Here is a 24,999-nt window from a genome sequence, read left to right on the forward strand (position 1 = left end):
TTGTTTTTCTACATGCAATGCACATTAAAAAAAACATGAGGCCCAGTTATGCCCACCATTTTGATGCTGTTGACTCACCTTGGGGATGGCCCTGCTTTGCCCATGTTTTATATACAGCTATTTGTGCTTCTTTTAACAAGCATTCATTCTTTGCAACAGACAGCATACTACCCACAACCCCTGAGGATTTGCATATTAGTATTTCTCTGATTGTTTCCCCATCTTTAGTAACCATTCTATTAAGGTAGATAGAGTAGTCTACTTTCCCCATTCCAGATATATGATTGAGGTCAATAGGCTTACACTGTAACAGGAATGTTTGGCATTGTAGTTTGAGTGACAGTACTAATTGTTTAAGAATCTATTTTGTTTCCAGAATGCTTCATCTAAAATAAATGTGATCTCACAATCTGTCTCCTTCTTCCAGGATTCTGAGGAAGTAAAATACAGCTAAACTTGGATCTGTGGACCTACATATGCTCTCTTGCTGCTAAAATAAACGTCAACCTTATCTTAAAAAAAATAAATAGAATACTTAAATGCTAACATGATTTTTTCCAATCTATTGTTCTGTCAAGTACAAGTCTTGAAATTTCATAGCTTTTAAAGCTATGCCAGTTTTTGGTATTTGTTGTACGGTTTTGTTCTACAAATACTGTTGTTGTTTTTCCGCAGGTAAATGTATATTGATACTTCAAATCAGAGCCCATAGTTAACACAGTAACACTGTGTTAATTACAAATATTCTCAGTTAATTATATTTGTTCCTCAAACCTAGTGCATTATTTGGTGGGGATTACACTCAGTTGGCCACAACTCTGAGCCTTGGCAGAGTAGTATGTTAGAGAAGCTATAGGAAGACATTTGTTTCCAACCCCTTTCCTTTTCCAGCAATACTCAGACTAACTGATTAGCCTCACAGCAAGCTTGTGAGACAAGCCTTGGCAACCTTCAGTTGTGTGGATTTCAATTCCCAGAATTCCCCAACCAGTATAAACATTGTTGTAAATTTGGGGAATTGAAGTTCACACATCTGGAACTGATCAAGTTTGGGATATTCTGAGTAAGATTAATAGAATTAACATTTACTATTATTTTCCCTATGAAATCCTAGGAATTACAGTTTTGTGAAGAGGTAGGAATTACTAAGCATTTTCAATATCTTCAAAAAGCTTGCATAGGATATGTTTAAGGAAAGAGGCCTATAGTTCTGATAGTCCCTAGAACTCTCTCACACAAGTTATTATTCAAGTTCAACATTGTTATCATATATACTCACAAGTAAGCTGAGAATTTTAGGTACCAAAATGCACCCAAAAAATTGGGCTCAGCTTATCCCCAGATGGGTTTATCCATGAGTACATACAGTAATACTTAATACCCATATATCTTGTATATAGTTGCATATAAGCCCATCAAGATAAGATAACCCTTGAATTTTTAACCAAAATACCATGAAAAATGGATAATCCGTGGATTACCCACAGATAAACCAACTGTAAAAATTAAAACGTATGAAAACTTTGAGGGTTAGCTTATCTGCAGGTGGAACATTTTTCACTATATTTTAGTTTAAAATTCAAGGGTTGGCTTATCTGTGGTTGGGCTTATACACAAGTATGTATGGTATATTCATAAAATGGAATTTTACAAGTACGGGGGTGGGGGAGCAAATGATAGTACATGTTATGTCCTTTAAGCTATGATGACTTGACACATTTGCTGTCATCAAAGCTTGTAACAAACACCATGCTGAGCACCTAGCCAACAAATTTATGTAATCATCAGGAATTGAACTTACCTAAGGAAAAGCTTTATCTAAGCTCTACTCACTGCCATATCTGAAACACTAGGAGGATCTATCAAAGCTTCTCTGACGCTTTTGTAACAGAAGCGTGTTCCATATGCCCACTGTGTTACCGTGCAGTAGTGGCCAGATAAAGGGAATGGTGTTACAGTGGAACAGTAGTGGAGAGTAAAAAATCAAGCATCTCAACCCTCTTTGCTCCAAAATCCCTCTTCACTTTAGCTACAGTTTTTCATTTAAAAAGCTGCTCTTGAAGTTTCACTAAATTACAGTGTAACGTAAATAAAGATAGAAAGTATATAGTTCTAATCTATTTTCTCCCCAGAATGTACAGAAACATGGAAGTGGAATATCATATATAGAAATGTTAGGAGGGAAATTTAATTTGAGCAAGGCTCTCTTAATTCCATTGCTTATGAAAGAATGCAGCACCCTCTAGTGTACAATCCTTGACTATATTCTAAAATCAGCATAAAGAGAAGTTGCTTACACATCTTAAGGTAAAGGTAAAGGTTTCCCTTGACATTAAGTCCAGTCGTGTCCGACTCTAGGGGGCAGTGCTCATCTCCGTTTCAAGGCCGAAGAGCTGGCGTTTGTCCATACACACTTCCGTGGTATGTGCCTATTAATCTACTCACATTTGCATGTTTTCGAACTTCTAGGTTGGCAATGGTGGTGGGTTTTTTTGCTTACTGGCCGACTTACATTTATTGGATGAAGGGTTTAGAACTCCCCTGTTTTCATTAGCTTACATGCTTCAAGAATTCTAAGCAGAAAAAAAGGAAGGAATCATCTGCAAAAATAGGAAGCAGAGAGAAAAAGAAGAGGGTTCTTAACCGGACAGTCCTAACAGAAAATAAAAAAGGGGCCCATATTTGAGACTGGGCTAAGGAAAGCTTCAACAGCTGAAAACTGAAGACTCACTGAAACAAGACAAAGACAACAGTTTGAAAATACCAATGCTTTTATTTAATTATTCCTTTATTGCATTATCATAAGGGTTCTCCATTTTCAGAAAACGAGCTCTAAACTGGAAAATAATGCACATACAAATATTCTACAGGAAATCAACTATACAGAAATATACAAAGCATTTTGTTAGTTTATGCAAAATACAGAATTAGAATGCCCAACATCCTAAATCTTCTAGTTCGATACATGAATCAAAGTACTCATAGTTCAGTTAGTTATCATCAGAACTATAAAAGATAAACAAGCCACCTGGAAAAAAGACGATGTTTACATGTATCTACAACAGTGCAAATGTATCACAGCGTGCAAGCAGCAGCAGTCTCTAGAATAGCAAAACCAACAGGAATCCAGAGTAATGCAGTGTGCATCACACAACCAAGACAGAAGAACTGTTAATTTACGTAGATGCACTCTTTAGCACGCTGAGGTTTTGAAATTACTTGCATTGACTTTTGCTTTTTCTTAAAAAAAAATAAGAAGAAAACCACACATATGCATAAATGTCTTAAATAAATACGTTTTTAGGGCAACAACTTACCACAACTAAGAATCTACATTGCACAGAAGGTATGATTTAAAAACAAAAAGTGTCAAAAATACTGTCACACTGATACTCACATACAGGTGATAATTCCTCTCCCACCATTAAAGATGCCTCAGATAATATCAATTCAAAGTTTGTTTTAGAACTACAAATAGGAATTTTTGTTGGGCTCTTTTTGGAGCAGGGGCTCAGCAATACTTGAGCATGGAGCTCAGAAGAATATAGTTCCTAAAAGAAAAGTAGGATATGTATAGTCTGAAACTCAAGAGCATGCACATAAAATGCAAACGTTTCATGATCTGTGTGTTGTTTATTCGTTTAGTCACTTCCGACTCTTCGTGACCAGCCCACGCCAGAGCTTCCTGTCGGTTCATGATCTCTACATCATAGTTTTGATATGTCTGAAAATAGGTTTCACATAAGAATACAATAAACTGAATGGCTTTGATAACATGCTTAAGCTTGTTTACTGGAATCATGGTTTACTTCATTGATCCAATTTTCTGGGTTCATGTAACACAGTCTTCAGCAAAGGATTGTTACCTTGTCGTGGTGCTGAAGCTTGAGCACCTCAATGATGCCATGAGCTAAACCGTGAACGGCCACCCAAAACGCGAAAGTCATGACAGAGAGGTCAGACTAAATGTGATCCCTGGGGAAGGTAATGGCAACCCACCCCAGTATTCTTGCTGTGAAAACTCAATGGATCAGTACAACCAAAGATATGTCAGTATACCATCGGAAGATGAGACCCCCAGGTCGGAAGATGGTCAAAATGCTACTGGGGAGGAACAGAGGATGAGTTCAACTAGCCCCAGACGTGATGACGCAGCTAGCTCAAAGCCGAAAGGACGGCTAGCGGCCGACGCTGCTGGTGGTGAACGGCGAATCCGATGTTCTAAGGATCAACACACCATTGGAACCTGGAATGTAAGATCTATGAGCCAGGGCAAATTGGATGTGGTTATTGGTGAGATGTCAAGATTAAAGATAGACATTTTGGGCATCAGTGAACTGAAATAGACTGGAATGGGCCACTTCACATCAAATGACCACCAGATCTACTACTGTGGACAAGAGGACCACAGAAGAAATGGAGTAGCCTTCATAATTAATAGTAAAGTGGCTAAAGCAGTGCTTGGATACAATCCAAAAAACGACAGAATGATCTCTATTTGAATTCAGGGCAAGCCATCTAACATCACAGTGATCCAAATATATGCCCCAACCACAAATGCTGAAGAAGCTGAAGTAGAGCAGTTCTATGAGGATCTGCAGCACCTACTGGACAACACGCCTAAAAGAGATGTTATTTTCATCACAGGAGACTGGAATGCTAAGGTGGGCAGTCAAATGACACCTGGAATTACAGGTAAGCATGGCCTGGGAGAACAAAACGAAGCAGGACATAGGCTGATAGAATTTTGCCAAGACAATTCACTCTGCATAACAAACACTCTCTTCCAACAACCTAAGAGACGGCTTTATACATGGACTTCACCAGATGGACACACCAAAATCAGATTGACTACATCCTCTGCAGCCAAAGGATGGCGGACATCTGTACAGTCGGTAAAAACAAGGCCTGGAGCTGACTGTAGTTCAGATCACGAACTTCTTCTTGCACAATTTAGGATCAGACTAAAGAGATTAGGGAAGACCCACAGATCAGCTAGATATGAGCTCACTAATATTCCTAAGGAATATGCAGTGGCGGTGAAGAATAGATTTAAGGGACTGGACTTAGTAGATAGGGTCCTGGAAGAACTCTGGACAGAAGTTCGCAGCACTGTTCAGGAGGCGGCGACAAAATACATCCCAAAGAAAGAGAAAACCAAGAAGACAAAAAGGCTGTCTGCTGAGACACTAGAAGTAGCCCAAGAAAGAAGGAAAGCAAAAGGCAACAGTGATAGGGGGAGATATGCCCAATTAAATGCAAAATTCCAGAGGTTAGCCAGAAGAGATAAGGAATTATTTTTAAACAACAATGCGCAGAAGTGGAGGAGGACAATAGAATAGGAAGGACAAGAGACCTCTTCCAGACAATTAGAAACATCAGAGGTAAATTCCAGGTCAAAATGGGTATGATCAAAAACAAAGATGGCAAGGACCTAACAGAGGAAGAAGAGATCAAGAAAAGGTGGCAAGAATATACAGAAGACCTGTATAGGAAGGATAACAACATCAGGGATAGCTTTGATGGTGTGGTCAGTGAGCTAGAGCCAGACATCCTGAAGAGTGAGGTTGAGTGTGCCTTAAGAAGCATTGCTAATAACAAGGCAGCAGGAGACGACGGCATCCCAGCTGAACTGTTCAAAATCTTGCGAGATGATGCTGTCAAGGTAATGCATGCTATATGCCAGCAAATTTGGAAAACACAGGAATGGCCATCAGATTGGAAAAAATCAACTTATATCCCCATACCAAAAAAGGGGAACACTAAAGAATGTTCAAACTATCGAACAGTGGCACTCATTTCACATGCCAGTAAGGTAATGCTCAAGATCCTGCAAGGGAGACTTCAGCAATTCATGGAGCAAGAATTGCCAGATGTAAAAGCTGGGTTTAGCAAAGGCAGAGGAACTAGGGACCAAATTGCCAATATTCGCTGGATAATCGAAAAAGCCAGGGAGTTTCAGAAAAACATCTATTTCTGTTTTATTGACTATTCTAAAGCCTTTGACTGTGTGGACCATAACAAATTGTGGCAAGTTCTTAGTGGTATGGGGATACCAAGTCATCTTGTCTGCCTCCTGAAGAATCTGTATAACGACCAAGTAGCAACAGTAAGAACAGACCACGGAACAACGGACTGGTTTAAGATTGGGAAAGGAGTACGGCAGGGCTGTATACTCTCACCCTACCTATTCAACTTGTATGCAGAACACATCATGCGACAAGCTGGGCTTGAGGAATCCAAGGCTGGAGTTAAAATCTCTGGAAGAAACATTAACAATCTCAGATATGCAGATGATACCACTTTGATGGCTGAAAGCGAAGAGGAACTGAGGAGCCTTATGATGGTGAAAGAAGGAAGTGCAAAAGCTGGCTTGCAGCTAAACCTCAAAAAAACCAAGATTATGGCAACCAGCTTGACTGTTAACTGGCAAATAGAGGGAGAAAATGTAGAAGCAGTGAAAGACTTTGTATTTCTAGGTGCGAAGATTATTGCAGATGCTGACTGCAGTCAGGAAATCAGAAGACGCTTAATCCTTGGGAGAAGAGCAATGACAAATCTCGATAAAATAGTTAAGAGCAGAGACATCACACTGACAACAAAGGTCCGCATTGTTAAAGCAATAGTGTTCCCCGTAGTAACATATGGCTGCGAGAGCTGGACCATAAGGAAGACTGAAAGAAGGAAGATCGATGCTTTTGAACTGTGGTGTTGGAGGAAAATTCTGAGAGTGCCTTGGACTGCAAGAAGATCAAACCAGTCCATCCTCCAGGAAAGAAAGCCAGACTGCTCACTTGAGGGAATGATATTAAAGGCAAAACTGAAATACTTTGGCCACACAATGAGAAGACAGGACACCCTGGAGAAGATGCTGATGCTAGGGAGAGTGGAAGGCAAAAGGAAGAGGGGCCGACCAAGGGCAAGGTGGATGCATGATATTCTAGAGGTGACGGACTCATCCCTGGGGGAGCTGGGGGTGTTGACGACCGACAGGAAGCTCTGGCGTGGGCTGGTCCATGAAGTCACGAAGAGTCGGAAGCGACTAAACGAATAAACAACAACATGTAACACAGTGAATCATAAACTAGCTGTACAGGCTGAGATTCCATGATGCATTGAGCTAAATTGTTATTAGCTAATTTGTAGTTTGGTGTGTTGTATGAACTCAGCCAGGGTGTTCCCCACATATTTAGCTAGGGTTCTGAGCCAAGCCTAGATATATGCAAATATATTTGCAATCTAGAATTCTTTTATTGAGGGGGGAGGGGGGCAAGGTTCCTGCCTGTCTGCAGAGATACCATGAATGTACAATTTGTACACAGCAAGGCTGGATTTACATCTTCAAATGAAAACATGGAAGTCTGGAATAGGGAGCTATCCTGAATCCCTCATTCCTGCAATGCATTCCCAAAATGTGTGAAACAGTCATGCCTACTACTCTAGCTGAAAAGCAAGGGAGGTCCCAAATGAACCTCAGTTGTAATCTCTGTATGTGACTTCCTAAGGATGCTTGTGTGTTGTTGCTCTGTTGTAGATTCTCACTACATAATATATTTAAGGTATTTTCAGGGATGTCAGTTAGAAAAATCATTTTGCATCTGTTTTTTATATCATATGTGCCATATGTGCAACCATTTTTGTTCATTTGTCCTAGTCATACACATTTCACACAGTAATTATTTCCAGTTTCCATTGCTGAAAATAATTCCTGTGGACTTACAATTTGTAACAGAGTTTTCCTTCAGTTGTGGAAACGTTATGCCAATTACAGTTTTGTCTAAAGAATGGGCCTACAGTATCTATGATAGGAGTATCTTTAAAATGTTATATTCTAGACCAGCCTTTCTCAACCTTTTGACCCTGAAGGAACCCTTGAAATATTTTTCAGGCCTCAGGGAACCCCTGCACATTCAGGCTGAAATATAGGCTGGAAGTTACAAAATTGTAATATTCGTTTCATGTGTAGGCCTGCATATATGCATGAACAGTGTTCTTAAACTAAAAATAAAGAATGAAACTTACCTCTTTAATGTGAAGTTGCTCGAATTTGAAATAATTTTTTAAATAAATTGTGATCTCCCAGGGAACCCTTAGTGAACTCTTGCAGAACCCTAGGGTTCCATGGAACCCTGGATGAGAAACCCTGTTCTAGAAAATCCTGGCATGTTAATAAATTACCTGGTATTTCCACTATCTTAGAAACAACACAATCAAGTTAAACTGGGTGAACTTTAAGTAATTTACAAACTGAAATCAACAGAATTTAAAGGTGCTTAATGTGGATTGTATTTTTTTTTCAAAAGAATTAGGAATTTCTTAGTAACTTGATCCAATATTGCATCAGAATATGGAAATGATCACGTTATCCAAATTGGATATATTACACTGGAAGTAAAAACAGTTATTAAGGATGTCATACAGTATATAGTTCCAGATAAGCTGTTTTCTTTCACTTGTTTTTGTAATATTTGTGGGGGGAGATAGGTGTTGATAACAATAAGATGGAGGTGGCCAACCCAACCCAAAGGCTTATAGCCACTGCAAATTGACTACAGGGTTTCAGATTGGTCACCACAGGGTGGATCTTATTTGAAAGACTGATGCATAGTCCACCACTTGGCCTCCCCCTTTACCTTAATCTAGTGGCCTTGAGAGAATGTACCACAACATTATCATGCTCCATATCTTCTGTGGCTCATGTCTCCTGTACCAAAATAAGGTTACATTTAGAGATATGATCCATAAATGATCTATCCTACACTTAGGGTGCCAACCTGCAATAAAAGATGTTCAGTTCCTGTGAGTGCCTTAGTTGTCAGTCAGTAGACATGCCTGAGGAGCTTTTAGGAAAGCACTTCTTGTGTGGCTCTTTCAAATCTGGTGGGGTCCACCACAATCCATCCATCCATCCATCCATCCATCCATCCATCCATCCATCCATCCATCCAATTTTATCACCACCCATCTCCCCCCAAAAGGAGGGACTCTTTTTTTTTTTTGGAGGTCATTACCCTCCAAAGGAACTTGGGTATGAGGCAGGTTCTCTTGTCCAAGGTAAGTAATTACATTTTTGGAGGTTGTCTGGGCTAATCCCAAATGTTGTTACATATCCATTGTTAATTTACAAAGTTCTTAATAGTTTCTGGATGCAGACCTACAGGTACCTAATTAGTGGTGCAGATTTGAATCTTGTGATACATATGGGCCAAATTGCATGCTACTTTAAAAACATAGCCAAGAATTGTGTATGTTGTTATTTATTACTCTAAAGTAAGACTAGATGACTAGGATTGTGGGGAAAGGAAGACTTTGGCTTTGCCAGCCAGTCAGTGCAATCCCAGTTACTAGATCATTTTCCAGCAATATAAACTATGCTCTTAAGGAACTTGTTCTAGCCTGGAAGAACTGTGGAAGGGGCAAATGATTAAATCAATCTTATAATATGGATAAAACAAATTATCTTCAGCCTTATAGCCTTGTTTGTTTTGTTTTAGTTTTTATTTGTTTTGTTTTAATGTTCTAGCTTAACTCCAGAGATGTTACTTGAGTGATTAAAGTATCCATTCAACAACAACCTCTGCTAGGAATCTAGCTGTTTGGAATCAGCCATTTGATCTGGTTTCTGAATGTACAGCTTGAAATCTATTCTGGATTGAAAACCTGGTTTCCTAGTAAACCAACCTCAACCTATATCAGTGAGGTAGATATGGCTGGCCTAGAGTGCTAGCCTTCTTCCCTATAATGCTTGTTTTACAAAATGTTATGTACAGCTAGAATTTGAAATTACGGTGTAGGCACTTCTAATAATTGGCATCAGTTTACATATCTCACATGTCAAATTAAATGTCAAACTGGTAACAAAAACTGTTTAGATAAATTTGGTGCAATCCAGCAGAGTGAATGAGGGAAATATAAACTGTCTATCAATGGGTTTGAAATCACTAGCTTTGCTGGAATGTGAAGGTAGTATGATTTGCATTTCTTTTAGAAAAAGTCAAAACTGGTAAAAAAACAGAATTGATGAGTCTTGTTGTACACAGTATTATGTCTAATCAAAGCTGGGGGGGGGCACATATGTATCACAGCGACCTTTCTACTAAGTCCTTAAGCATTCACCATACAAAACACCAAACTACTGACAGTCCTTTCTCTTTTTAGAATATGTGTTATTAAAATATGCTAGAGTATTCAAACAGGCTGTGAGATTGGTTTCCATTTTGCTTTCTTTGGGGTTTTGCATTCACAGAAAGTAGATAAAACATACAATGAGTATTTGAAATTCCACAGGAAAAGACTCTATAAAAGCAGAACGCTAGGAGTAAGGAGCTGGGTATTCATCTTGCATTTTCAATCTTTTTCTACATCATTCACTGGAATATGAGATAATAGTAAAATTTGGTGCATGAGACCAGCTCATATGATTAAAGATCCAAAACTGGGTATTAAGGAGAACCAATACCAAATTTATCATCTTCTTTATTTTTAAGCATTCAGTTTAAAGTGGCACCTTTTCATAAAACTGGAAAAATATGTAGACTGCTGTGGAATTTCTTGTGGGGAAAACACTGGTAAGATGCAGCAGGAAGTGGTGATGCAACATTTCTTGTTTTTCCACATATAATAACAGACAGACATTTTCTATCTTGTTGCCAGAACTACAACTACCTTAGAAAAAATACAATTTCCAGGAGAGGAAACCCTTGGGATCAGCAGTGACATTTTTCAGAACTGAAACAAGAATTCTAGTTCTTCTAGGGGCCAGCTAATAACATGGTTTGCAACTGAGCTTTGAAAACTCATCAGCCACAACCAAAAAACAACAGTCTAGAACTGCATGTTATCACATTTGTTCTATCTCTCAGCTCGAATTTTGTATCTGAGAACAAAATAGGCAATGAGACGTAAGGAGATGAAGAAAATTCCAAGCACAATGAAGTCCAAATAAAGTTTAGCATTTTCTACATCTAATTCTTTGAGGATAGCCTCTGATTTCTGAAAATGGCAAGTGTCATCTTTGTCACAGTGAAGATCTTCTCGATCCAAACCATAGATGGAAAGAATGACACCTTCAAATCCATACCTATGGGGAGGAATCATTTAAAAGGTCAAACTCAAAGCATACACACATCTGAGCTCTACTGGCAAAGAAATGCAAGAAATCTATAGCAACAGTATTATTATTTGATTAATAACTTGTATTTTGGTTCTGCTGAGCACTCAAGGCAGTTAATAATAAATGAAATAAAGCCTACAAAAAGGATATTAAAAACATACTGTACATTTAAGCTAATGCAAAAATTCTTATTTTAAAAAATCCTTCAGTTGAAAATAAAGGTGATGCCTCAATAGGGATTTTTTTTCCCTCACGGTCACAGAGTTGCATTTGCTGATTAGGCTGAGAATATGTAACTTGACTCAAAGCTGTTCAGAGCCTTTGTGCTGAGCCAAGCTTTAAATTCAGGCTGTACAATTCAGGTCCAATTTTAGCTATACAGCAGATCAAAACAGCTTACTCATATGTGGACTCTATAAAGTCAAATTATACAGTCTTCCCCCACATTCATCTTTTTAAGAAGTGCATGCATGCATGTGGGTGTAGCACATGTATTTGTGTATATACACAAACACACATGCCCAGAATAGTTAAAAATGAAAATAGTTAGCTGTATGAAAATAGAGTTCCAGAGAATTCCCTGAAAGATACAGCCTTTGCATAGCTAAGATTGAAAAACCAAGAAACACCCTTCAAATGTACCTGACATAAGAGATGTAGGACATCCATTGGAGATAAGCAGGAATGGTATCAAAACTGACGAAGAAGCCTGAGAAGAGAAGAACTGGGATTGCTGTAACAGGACCAACAAATGTTGCCACCTTAAAAAAAGAATAGACAGAAACATTTTTTAAAAAATTAAGAGATTGATCAAACGTTTATGAGAATCATGTTTGCTAAAAGCCATTTTTAGTGATACATGGTATGGACTGCGGAAGCACAGTGAGTACAGTTCAGTTCCAACTGCCAATACATCATTCCCCAACCTTTGGCCATGCTGGCTGGGGAGAATGGGAATGGAAATCCCAACCCCTCTGGAGGACATCAGGTTGAGACAGGCTGGCCAAAGAGAGAGAGATATAGAAGGTAGCATAAAGCAGGAGAAGAGACCTGAAGGGAGGTGGATGCTGCTCCAATCAAAAGTCCAAGGGACTGAGCCACAAGTGATGTCATGGTCCCCAGTGCTGCAAACAGGACAAATCGCAGAGCATCAGAAGGCTGTGCTGTCATCCAGTACACAATGCTGCAGTACGCCACAGGAAACATAATCTGTAGTAGACAAATAACAGAACATGGTGCTCTGTTAAGTCAAGAGTAAAGGAAGGATTTACATCCATATCTTGGTATTAGTGAAAGAGAGAGGTAGGTATCCCATCTCTTTGTCTTTATGAGCTGAATATTTTTAGTTCCTATATCTGCCAATGCATATGAGAAGTCAGAGACTACTTTTCCTACTTCATATTATATGAATCATTCCTGTCTGGATTTTTTGGGACTAGAGCTCCAGTTCATGAAATGGTTGTGTATGCACATGTAGATCGGGACCACTGGAGCAGCTTCAGAAGCAGACACCGGCCTTGTGAAAAATACAGCTGCTTTAATAATTTGAAGAGAGTGTTTTGTTTGCCCAAGAACACAGAATGAAACATATCACTTTAAATGCTTTGCACATCCCTAAGGTTTTATCCTGTTAATTTCAACTCAAATATAGCTGGTCTATCTTTTGTCTCAAAATTTGGCAGCCACTAGAAACTGAGTCAATGAAACCATCCATCTGTAACTTAGTTTTACTTCTTGGCATAAACAGGATTTGGGCAGCCCATTTCCCAGTGCATACTGAAGTAAAACATTTACAACTGGTTGTATACTATACAGTATATATTATATACCATAAAAGAATTTGTGGCAGCATGAATTCATATTCATAAGCTACATATTGCATTTTATGAACCACATCAGAAAAAATCATTTATTAAGTATTGGTATCTACCTTCCTGTTCTTTAAAAAAAGAAAAGGTGAGATGCAGAAAGAGATTTACCTGAAAAGGGACATCAGCCACAGTTTTAGCCAAGTAATAAGCCTTCAGACTGTACCAATAATTCAGATGTTCCCTAAGAAATACGCTCATCTCAAGAGGAACTATGTAGAAAAATTAAAAATAACAGCACTTGAAATAAATAAAATCAAAAGCAATCCTAGAAAGTAATGTTATTATCCATATGTGGTAGTCTACTATTCAGCAGCAAGTAGGAGAAAGGGCTCTTCACTTTCCATTAGTCTAGTAAATAACGGATTTATCTAGACTAAGAATCAGGCCTATCAAAAATACATAATTTGGTACAGAGCTTGCATATATTTCTGGAGAAAGCAGAGGAACTGGATTTTCCAGCCCCAGTTCACTAAATTCACCCCGTTCACTCATCACATTAAGTCAAAATGTAGTTTGCTGAAATCCACGGTAGTTTGCAAATTATTTTCTTTCTAATGATTCATTTCCACATCATATGCTTGAACTGCTCTTTTGAATTCAGCTGTGAAACAGGAAGGCTGCTAGGCTAGCTCTGCATCAATAGGCCATTCTTTTTCTATCAGAAACTTTGCAACTTTTCTTTTGAAAATCTTGACCAACAGTCTTTCACAAAACTATCCCTATTTAGATGCTGTCCTGAGCCTCTTATGTTTGACCTTGTCATATTTAGTTTCTCTTTCATTTGAAAATGTATGATTTCAATGTGCTTATTCATTAATATATCATTTTTATTAAAAAAAGCATGAATTGGTTTTATTTATATGGATATGTAATTCTGAAAACTGCAGAATCTTCACAATTTAATTTTTTTTAAAGTGTAATGCATTGTTTTAGATGCTTATTTCAGGAAATTCTCTCCCTAATATACTGTATTATTCAGAAAAATTCAGTTGTCGGAGAAAAAAACTTAATTTTCCAGACTGCTTTTATAGTAAGATGTATATTCTCTTTCTGGTTAATTAACAGCAATATATTGGAAAATTGTCCTCACAGATAATCTTGGAATAAACATATTTGAAACCCTATATAAGCTATAGGATGTTAGAGTACAACTCCTTTGGAGAGTATGGAATTCCCCCTCCTTCTGTATTAGCTACTGGGAATACATAGCCTACAAAATATCAGAATAGTATTGCTGGATCGGGCCAAACCTTAACTTAGTCCAGCATTCATTTCTCACAGTGGCCAGATAATGGCCTTGGGGTGCACACAAGCTGGAGGAACAGCCAAACCACTCTTCTAGTATTATTCCTTGGCAGCTTCTATTTGGGGCGTATTGCCCCCAGTTTAGAGATAATTTTAAGTCTAAGACTGATAACCTTCATAGACCTGTTCTCTGTGAATTTATCCAGCTCCATAAAGCCATCCAAGTTAGCAGCAATCACAATATCTTGTGCTAATGAATTTCACCAGTTAATTTTGTATGTAATAGCACACCTGCTTCAGTTTGATCCTTATCATATTGCTAAATTCACATTATGGGATAATTGAAACTAGAGAATAACAAAGCCACCTTTTTGCTGAAGAAGGTAAACAGCGGGTAGAGTGTAATCCTATTAAAACAATAGGATTAGATTATTGTTTTGCTCTTTTGAGGAACTGCAACCTAGGTATCATTTGCTGCCTTGGAGAAGGAAAATATTTTCAAATTAAAATACCTTTTGGCACTAGACAAGAGTCAGCAGCCTTAAGTGTCTCACAACCAATTGGCTACTGGAGGATTGAGTAAATTCTTTTAAATAAGAAGCCTTTAATAATCCTTTATATATGATTGTACATTGTCTGTTGATCAAGGGGTTGTTTGATAAGCAAGCACAACTGCAGGTCTTCCCTTCCTCTACTTTGGAGCAGCTGTTGGCACTTCAAATAACCTAACTCTAAAGTGAAGAGACAATTTCCCCTCTTAGTTGCAGAGATTTAGCAGTGAAAGACAAGGGTTAGGTCAGAAGCCTGGATTTCTCTTTCTTCTGCTGTATGCATTTACTCTGCAGTAAGGTCAAAGGATTAGGGTGAAAGGCTGCTGTCCCCCTAAAACCAGACTAGCTGATTAACTGGAGGGAAGGGAAATAAATGATCAGAGAGAGGGAAGAGTTTTAGCTTGTGAACAACGAGCTTGCTTTAATTGTTCTCATGTTTGCTGGTGAAAGTACTAGCCAAAGTGGTAGATTTAGAATATTTCTCCTGAACCTTAGTTGGAAAACATCAGTCTCTGCTGATCATTCAAGTAGACTTTAAAACACTCTGATTTCCCCACATTCCACCCAGGTTCTCCAGTTGGTATATTTTTTATTTTGTTTTTGGATATAAGGCAATCTTTCATTAACCAACCTGAGTGAGAGTAGCTGCTTTGTGGGAAAATGGGGAGTTATCTGACAATACTCCCAATGGAAGAACTAAGCTCTTGGAAACACATATGGGAAAGAGGAGGGAAATCATTCAAGAGCACTTGAATGATCAGCAGAGAATCCTAGATTCCAAAGATTTAAACCCATGCAGGTGTCAGCTACCAATCACTTTCCTGAGCCTACCCTATGATACAAATCAAAAGGACTGCAACACTGGCCAGCCTCACTGCTGAAAACCTGTAAAACTCAGCTCTGGGAGCTGTGCAGTTTATAGACATTCTTTCCTGCCAACTTATAGTTGGGATGAAAGTGGGTGTGGGTGTGAACTATATGCCTTTTCCTGGGATCACCTGCCACACACTCCATGAAAAAGATGCAGACAGGTGCTGGCCTAGAAAACAGGAGACTGTGAGTTCTAGACCTGCCTCAGGCATGAAACTGGGGGACTTTGGGCCAGTCACTCTCTCTCAACCCAACCCACCTCACAGGGTTGTTGTTGTGGGGAAAATAGGCAGCAAGAGTATTAGGTATGTTCACCAGCTTGAGATTTATATAAAAAGACAGAAGAAGAAGAAGAGGAGGAGGAGGAAGAGGAAGAGGAAGAAGGCACCACTGCAAGCTCTGAAGAGCCTTTTTCCCTGGAATCCAAAGTGCTGCTCAGCCCCAGTGTGTTATATGCATGTATGCATATAACAACTACATGGAGTGTTGCTTGTATTACTGAAAAAATCTAACAGGTGGCTTATTAAGCCATTAGCATTTTGGCAACCTTCCAACCCTGGTGCCCTATGGACAGTTACAGCTTCTCTTGCAATTCCTTGCCAATGTAACCAAAGGCTAGGAATTTTGGGAATTGAAGTTCAGGATATCTGGGAAGCAGCTGGTTGAGGAAACCTAGTCAGCTGTATGACACTGCTATTACTCACATGTAAGGACCGTTGGCATGAGAGCAGCAAACATAAGGAACAACATGGAAAAGAAGAGGAAGCCAGAATTGCTCAGGACTTTCTTTGCTTCATTTCCAATCCCCAAATACAGCAAGCCTATCAGAAGTCCAATTCCAATGTGTGATGTCACCCGCAGATGTGTCAGGACCTGTTAGGAAGGAATATTATCTTTGGGCTAAGAATATTTTTGAGTTAGCAAATCCTGCAGCCTGCTAACATCTATACATATACACCACTCTATCACATGATATCTCTGTATAGTGTAGAAGCGAGAATGCAAATAGTTTTCTAAAACAATGTGATTTTTGTATTAGTCCAGCCTAAGGGGCTTCTTAGATGTGATGCTTCCAGTTAATGTTTCCAGTTAGTGAAAAATTAAAGTATCTTCCTAAATTTTCCAGTGTGACAAAAGAAGACCCCTTGAGGACACAGGATGTACAGTATGCATGCAGGTCTCACTAACAAGGGAAAAGGAGGAATAGATTTGCATAACAATCAGATGTGAGGGACTAGTGGGAAAAGAAAAAAGAAATATACTTGGGTACAGAATACAAGGCTGGACCATGCATTTTGCTAGAGTTCACCTTTATAGTTTTAATTCCATAAACTTCCCAGTATTTTGTTCTCATTCATTAATGCCAATATGGACGGACTGTAAGAGAACAGGACTGAAGACCTCTGCTAAGAGTGTGGATGAAGCTACAGACAAAGGAGGTATCTCAAAAGAGTTGGAAAAAAAATCAGAGGTCTGAATAATAATGTGCTTAGTAACAGCTTTATGTCTGTATTTCCCTTCACACCTCCTGACTTTTGAGGCCTAGGGTAAAGGTAAAGGTTTCCCTTGACGTAAAGTCCAGTCATGTCCGACTCTAGGGGGCGGTGCTCATCTCCGTTTCTAAGCCTTAGAGCCGGCGTTGTCCATAGGACACTTCCGGGTCATGTGGCCAGCATGACGACACGGAACGCCGTTACCTTCCCGCCGAAGCGGTACCTATTGATCTACTCACATTTGCATGTTTTTGAACTGCTAGGTGAGCAGGAGCTGGGACTAGTGGTGAAATAATGCAAGACTGAAAGTATGAAACATATTTTTATTTTATTTTATGCACTTAATATGGGTAATGTGGCTTCATATGCCAAAACTTGATCATTTACAATGTACTTTTCTTTTTAATACTTACTGAATCCCTCATTATGGTGAGAAAGGTTCTTTTAAACAGAATGCAAAACTGAGTAAGACAGCTGGCTGAGAAGCTATGACAGCCTTCCATGGATGAAGAATCCTAGTGCAAAACACAAATGGAAAATAAAATTTTTGTGCTGTTTTGTTTTTCAGGTTTCATCAACAGTATCAATGAACATAACACTAATTCTACAGATTCACTGTCTAGCATTTGGGTAGGCATTGTATTGACTTGGTTTGCTGCAGTTGGTTCTCACTGAGGGACAAAATCTTAACTAAAGAAATGTGCTGGCTTGGTTATATTCGGGACAGTTGAAATCCCATTCCATCCACTGACTCTAAGATACTCTAGCAGAAAGATAATGTAGTCAAATAATGAAATATATGGGCAAAATGCCAGAATGAGGCCAGGAAAATAACCAAGCCCAGCCAGACCAGAAAAACATCCACAAGGCTGGCACAAAATCAGGCCAGACTGGGCTAGACCTACATTTGTATTAGCTGACTTCTCAGTCAGCAGAAAGCAAATGTAAGCCATTTCCAACATACTGAATCTAATCGCAGCTCCCCACTTCTGGGCAGCGGGAGTGATGTTTGACCTGGATTCAGCATACAGCCAAATACTGCAACGTAGCTCAGTGAAGCTTTGACCATTTGGATTATTAGAATTGATTGACTAGTATCAGGACTTGATTTTAATGAAACCTAAATTGAAATACTGTATGACAGATCTGACTCAAACTTACAGTTTAAGATAGGAAAAGTTTTGTTGAATCAGATGAAAGGTCCAGTCAATTCATCTTCAACTTTCTAAACAGAACTCAACCACTTGCTGAGTTTAAAATCAACAGCTCTCTCCTGAGATATAATTCCTTGTCAACAACAGGTATTTAGAGGAACACTAAACATAGCCTTTATCACTAATAAGTAGTGATATATTTATCCATGCATGAGAAGTCCTTTCTTAGTCTTTCTCAGACTCAGTTTTTCTTCTGTTTCAGGTGAGAAAGATGTTTCAGAGAAACAACATAAATGCTCTGAATAAAATATTTCACATGGTATCAAGATTCAACATATTAAGGCTTTACACTTAAAAATAACTTTGACAGGTACATCAGCTATAATCTTAAATCATGTCACTTCCTTTGGGTTTCAACAGACTTTAATGAACAGGGTGTGAAAGAAAAAAGTGAAATTAAACTCAGTGTTACTAATTCCAGGGACTGGATTTCAGATATAAACCTATTCTGGATGGATTGGCATTCCCACTTAAAGAACAGTTGGCCGCTGTGGGTGCTCTTGGATCCAGCATTCATGCTGGACAGCCACATGACATCTGTGGCATGGGGGTCCTTTTACCAGTTTTGACTGTTAAATCAGTTGTGCTTCTATCTGGAGAATAGAGACCAGGGATTGGTAACAAGTGTACTAGTACTCTCAAAATTTTATTATTACAATCCATTCATTGTGAGGTGAACCTTGAAGATGGTCCTAAATTGCAGATGGTCCAGAATTCAGCACTAGAATTTGGTGACAGTTTATTTCTGCAATGAAAAAGTTACACTGGTTGCTGGTTGTTTTCTGAGCCTAGTTCAAAGTGCTCACATTGGTATACAAAACCTTTAACTTGGGGCAGAATTACTTGAGAACCACCCAGATTTCTGTATGATCCATCCCACAGCAGGGCATCTCTTTCAGGTCCCATCAGAAATACCTCTAACACTAATCATGAATTCTTTTTTTTTTCAGAGTGGGTTTTTTTTATTGTGGAACTAACTGCTGAGTCAGGTTCACTTTTTATTATAGTTTAGGAAAATAATAATAATAATAATAATAATAATAATAATAATAATAATGATAGCCACCCAACTCCCAGTGAAAGGAAGTGCTTAAAACTAAAGAAACTACTCAAAGAACTCCAGTAATTGACTGAATTACCTCCTCTGATGGTCTGTGCCATAAAAAGGGGTTAAGTTCATTTTCTCCTTCAGAGTTTCTCTTGTAATCTTCATCACACATTCCCTCTTGCACAGCTTTCACAAGCCTACTATTCTGGTCTCCATATTCACCAGAGGCAACTTCAATCACTAAACAGGCAGAAGAAAATGATTTAATCCATTTACATGGAAGAATAAAAGCCAGATACATGAAGCATTATTCCTAGTTGTCGTGTATGCATACAATTGTGGAGTTTGGGACAAAGTGCAGCAACACTTCCCACTTTCAGAACTTCCCACTTTCATCAACATGATGAAAGCAGCATTGCAATTTTGTGCCTTAAGCTCCACCCATTTGGGCCATATATGTGATAGACTGCATTGTGACGCTGTGACTTGGGTAACATCAGAGAAGAGTCAGGACTTGCATCATAATGCTGTGACATCAGTCTGACTGCCCTTGGCCCCCTTCGTCCATTGTCAAAATGGCTATTGCCATTTGAAAGCATTTGGCATGCATTTGAAAGCAATGCTGTAAACACAACTTTTAATGCCATGCAATTAATGATCATTTTAATTAAGGATAATATCCACTGGAATTTTATAGATAGGAAATTGAGTTCCATCTTACATAATAAAACTATACTGTCTGCTGTTTCAACATCTAAGTCAGCCACTTAAGCACAAGCTGTATCTTGGAATTAGAAACAGTGCTTTGGAGTACGTGGCAGCCATTACAAATTAAGAAAAATAGCAATTCCAGAGATCTGAGAATCAGATAAGGAATCCGAAAATACTTGCTGCAGCTACAGACATAGAAGTACAGTATATGCTAGAGGTTACATACTGATCCTGCATGAATGTAGATTGTTCTGATGATATGACTAACATGAAAGTTTAGGGTACAGCTATCAATATAACCCTGAAACCTAACCGTCCCCCCTTGTGTTCATTTGTGGGCATGTTATTTGGACTAAGTATGTGAAAAGCAGCTAACTCTATGGAGAGGAAATAGAGTTTAAAAGCTGCACAATTTCTGAAATCGTTTAAATTGATTAAAAATATTTTTTCCTGGAGGACATCTGCATCTTAAGCCAGCAGGAAATTAATTGCTGTAGAAAGAGTTACTAAACACAGTAATTGTACCAGCACTTGTTATGGTTCAGTTTTGCAGAAGAAAATAAATACATGTCATGTATCTCACAGCAAACTCATACCAACTATAATTACAGCTATTAGTGTTGTCCACCAGTTAAACAATCATGGCTGATTAGCCAACCAATTTAAATGTGAACTTTATTTCAATGTTCATGAAGATAACTTTAATAATCGAAGTTACTACAAATTCTTTTTTTTTTAAAGGACACTTCTGTATGCTATTCTTTACTCCATATGATAGGAACACATCCAAAATGAAAATATTAAAAAAAAAAGATGTCCTGAACGTTTCACCATCCTAATTGAATTCTATTTTCAGTAGGTAAAGTATACCCTTCAATTAATATAAATTAATTATGGTTGCAATATCCTGTTGAATTTAGGCTTATAAACAATCAGTTTATACCATAAACTCCATCTCTCCCAGACTCTGCTGTGCATTTTAAGGTTATACAGTGCTATTTTCATTGGGGTAGAACACAAAACACCAGAAGACTTTTCCGTAATTTTCCAAATCACCTGAAGGGTTTTCCCCAATTTCTTTGTGAGAGGACCCCAGAATCGTCAGACTCAAGAGACTGATTGCTTTGTGATTAAAACCCACACCTGCAGTAGTAATGAATGATGAAACTTAGTTTAACTAGGTAGATACCCACAATATAAATGTAGAAAAACTTTTTAAATAAAATAGAATATATAATCTTAAAAACATCTTCCATGAGTATAAAAAATATTCAGATCCATATGACTATATAGATATATTTATAGGATTATGGCTGAGTATTATTATTCCTATAAGTGACTATGATTAGCACTTTATAGAAAATCTGGGTATAAATTCCAATAATAAAGGTATAAACATAGTGAGAAAGATTTATGCTAATTAGGGTGTTAGCAATTCCATCATTCTGAATTACAAATTCAAAACAAAAGAACACTTCAATATGTTATTCTTTGCCCCATATGAATATGTCCAAAATGAAATTATCCCACAAATAAAGCATGTGGGTTTCTGTGTTTTTAGCCATAAAAGAAAAGGAAGAATTTCAGCAAATACAGCTTTGTTGTATTTTACTTGCTCTCAGTTTTATTTCAAAGGAATTTTTTTTTATTTGTACTGGGTTTGGTAAATCTATCTACCACTAGAGGGTATAAGACATCAAGAAATAGATACCACCTAATTACTATGCTTATGTAGATACATACAAGTTCAGTATCCTTCCCAAAAGCCTGTGAAAGAAAGTTAGAAACTCCATCGTTTTGCTCACCAAAATCTGCTGGATTGTGATATGTTGGACAATTTAAACCCAAATCTCTCAAATAAGGGACTAAGTTTAATACTTTCCCACGATAAATGCACTGGCCTTGGCTCAAGACATAGAGCTGAAATAAAGAAGAACAAGAAATGATGAAGAACCTTCCTGTCTAACTACAGAATTATGGTGTGCAATCCTATCATGAAAAATGTTATCTAAGGAAAAGGAGTACTTAAGACTGACACAGTCTTCAGGATGCTAGTATACTTACCAAGAAGCAATAGGATTTTGCAGTACATAGTACAACTGCAGTACATGCAGTACAACTGTCTCCTCATACACACAAAAAACACCTATTTTTCTCATGCTTAGTGTTGTTGTTGCTATAAAAAGTTACATAATGTTACATATTTTTTAATTCTGTAAGCCACCCAGAATCACTGTGTGTGAGTTGGGTGGCTTTATAAATCTGTTTAATAAATAAATAAATATCAGCATTTTTTTCAAGAGTAGCTTTAAATCAGTCCTAAACCTTAATTAACAAACATTATTTGTTACATATATTAGCACGGATGCACTATTATACCACTGCTAATTTAAGGTTATCTCTAATCCCACTTTTCTTATCACAAATTTCCTAAATACACAATCTCAATGTCTTCAATCTCTCAACAATTTCCTAACTCCTCTACATTCTGTTTTAATTGCTGACAAATTTCAATGTTAAATACTTTTATTTGATTACACATGGATTATTATTTTTATTTTATTTTGATATGAATTAATTAAATCTTAAAACTATGCAGATCATGGGCAATCTACCTCAAAGAGTTGCTTCACCACACAGAGATGTTTTGCCCTACCTTCCCAGAACTACATTTGCCCACCTTGATGAAGAGTCATAATAAGGCTGATCTATTTCAATCAACAGATTTAATGAACAGCAGCTATTGTCTTCAAACAAAGCAGCTGTTCTGCTCCTTTGAAAAAGAACAGGGTACCACTTCATTCCACAGAGGCATTTTGAGGAGATCTGTCCTTAGACATCCATCAAAATAAAGTACATCTGCATAAACCTACTACATATCATATGTGGAATGTAACACAATCCAATGTCCGAGAAAGGTTGAGTAAGAGTTAAAAAACTGCATGAATGGCAATGTGTATGAACTCTGCAACATCTCATGTTTTATTCTTGTGCTAAATGTTAAGACTGGTAGATCTTTAAAGGGGCACTTCTCTTTGTTGAGCAAAGCAGCCCTTTCAAATCTCCTCCCCTTATGAAATGAAACATCCCCACTTATGTTCAGCAAAGTTGGCTGGCTATTTTCATTCAGCTGCTATTCACAAGGGCAGACCTGATGAGTGAGGCAGATTGGCCCTGCCTAGACTTTTTGTGAAGGCAAAATTTTACTACATCAAAGTGCTACAGTGGAATTCTGTGAGGAAAAGCACCTTATTAAAGCAAAGTACCTGTGATTTGCACACTAATAAATGCATTTACTACAGTGTAAGCATTTTGAAGGAACAGCTGGCAAGAGATAAGTTAACTTCCCCACAACACTCTGTTCTAAACTGATCCCCAAAGTAATTCAACTATGTTGACTCATACATTTCTGCAAGTGATGTTTCATTGGTGTGAAAGGTCCCCTGTGCAAGCACCGAGTCATATCTGACCCTTTGGGGGATGCCACTTTCGCGACATTTTCTTGGCAGACTGTTGCGGGGTGGTTTGCCATTGCCTTCCCCAGTCGTCACCTTCCCCAGCAAGCTGGGTGCTCATTTTTCCGACCTCAGAAGGATGGAAGGCTGAGTCGACCTGAGCCAGCTGCCCGAGAGAGAATCCAGCTTCCGCTGGGATCGAACTCAGGTTGTGGGGAGAGTTTCGGTTGCAATGCTGCTGCCTACCACTCTGTGCCACATTAGGCCCCTAGAAAACCCAAGATGTAATCCATCACCTATGGGAGGTTGCCACTAATACACAGGTTTTCCCTGTGAATGTATCACTGGAAATTCTCAAGATGCATCACACAGAAACAGAGAGATGTGTCCAAATACAAAAGTTTTCCATATGAAAGGATAGTTAGCCATGCAGTCATTTTCAAGCAAATAGTATCCCAAAGTGTTTTTGAGGTAGCAAAATCCTGTGTGAAGATCATGGTAGAATGACCATAGAATCAGACTGAACCCCAAACACCCAATGGTAGCATTTCTATATCTACTCTTAAACACTGGGCTTTCTTTCCTCTGAAGTTTTAAAAACCCTCCAAGGCTGCATTTTACTGAAAATATTATAACATCCATTCTCAAATTAAGCTTTTGGAAAACAAATTTCTGTGATTGTTTGCTTATTCTCTCTGACATTATTTCCCCAGTGTTTAACACTGATGTCTTCCCATATCTAAGGTAGGGAGGCACATTACTTAAAACACATCAAAAATTTTAAAACAGGAAACTTGTGCAGGAAGGCAAACCAAAACTAAAATCCATTTTAGCTTGAAAGTCAAACTTGGAAGCAACTACTTCATGTGTTAATACACTGCACACCGTGTATGTAAATTGTGGTTTTTGGAAACAGATGACCTCTGTGATTTATACATTAATGCTTGTTAATGTGTGACTGCCTCCAAAGAGTCCTCTAATAATGAGGAGAGGCCTTTCCAAGACCAGGACCTATGTGGCTCAGACACTGTGTGTACATATACATGTCAAAATAATACCTGATCAAAGAGTTCAAAGAGTTTGGCGCTAGGCTGATGGATAGTGCAGATGATGGACCGGCCACCCTGGGCTAAAGCCTTCATCAGAGAGACAACCTGAAAGCAAGATGCACTGTCTAGGCCACTGTGGAAAAAATAAGAAAACATACTTTGTCAGCTTCTGTTCTTCTAGTATTCAAAACTGACCTTGGAATTAAATGAAGAGGAACTTTTTAATTTCAATGGAAGTTGATCAAGAGACTTCCCAAGGGTAATCTTTGATTCTTTTTTTTTTCACATTTTAGCTTGTCATTTACAAAGTTGCTATTACCATATTCAGTGCACCAAAATGTGCCCTTGACTACCAGCGATCTATGTATTTTTGCGTATG

The 24,999-nt window shown here is 38.3% G+C and overlaps 1 protein-coding gene across 1 annotated transcript in view; it reads right to left on the reverse strand.

Annotated features, from left to right (window-relative positions):
* Window positions 1-9,899: 9,899 nt before the first annotated feature.
* ABCG1 (ATP binding cassette subfamily G member 1) overlaps window positions 9,900-24,999 on the reverse strand; it is a 44,470-nt gene continuing 29,370 nt past the window's right edge. Inside the window, exons 7-15 of the mRNA XM_063305321.1 lie at window positions 24,630-24,753; window positions 21,922-22,036; window positions 19,497-19,645; window positions 17,557-17,658; window positions 16,355-16,523; window positions 13,093-13,193; window positions 12,164-12,322; window positions 11,756-11,874; window positions 9,900-11,080 (exon numbers count right to left, since the gene is read on the reverse strand). Of these exons, the coding sequence (XP_063161391.1) occupies window positions 10,852-11,080; window positions 11,756-11,874; window positions 12,164-12,322; window positions 13,093-13,193; window positions 16,355-16,523; window positions 17,557-17,658; window positions 19,497-19,645; window positions 21,922-22,036; window positions 24,630-24,753 (1,267 nt within the window). The 3' untranslated portion in view covers window positions 9,900-10,851. The remainder of the gene's footprint in view (window positions 11,081-11,755; window positions 11,875-12,163; window positions 12,323-13,092; window positions 13,194-16,354; window positions 16,524-17,556; window positions 17,659-19,496; window positions 19,646-21,921; window positions 22,037-24,629; window positions 24,754-24,999) is intronic.

The sequence above is a fragment of the Candoia aspera genome, chromosome 5, assembly GCF_035149785.1.
Source record: "Candoia aspera isolate rCanAsp1 chromosome 5, rCanAsp1.hap2, whole genome shotgun sequence".
Taxonomy (NCBI): Eukaryota; Metazoa; Chordata; class Lepidosauria; order Squamata; family Boidae; genus Candoia; species Candoia aspera.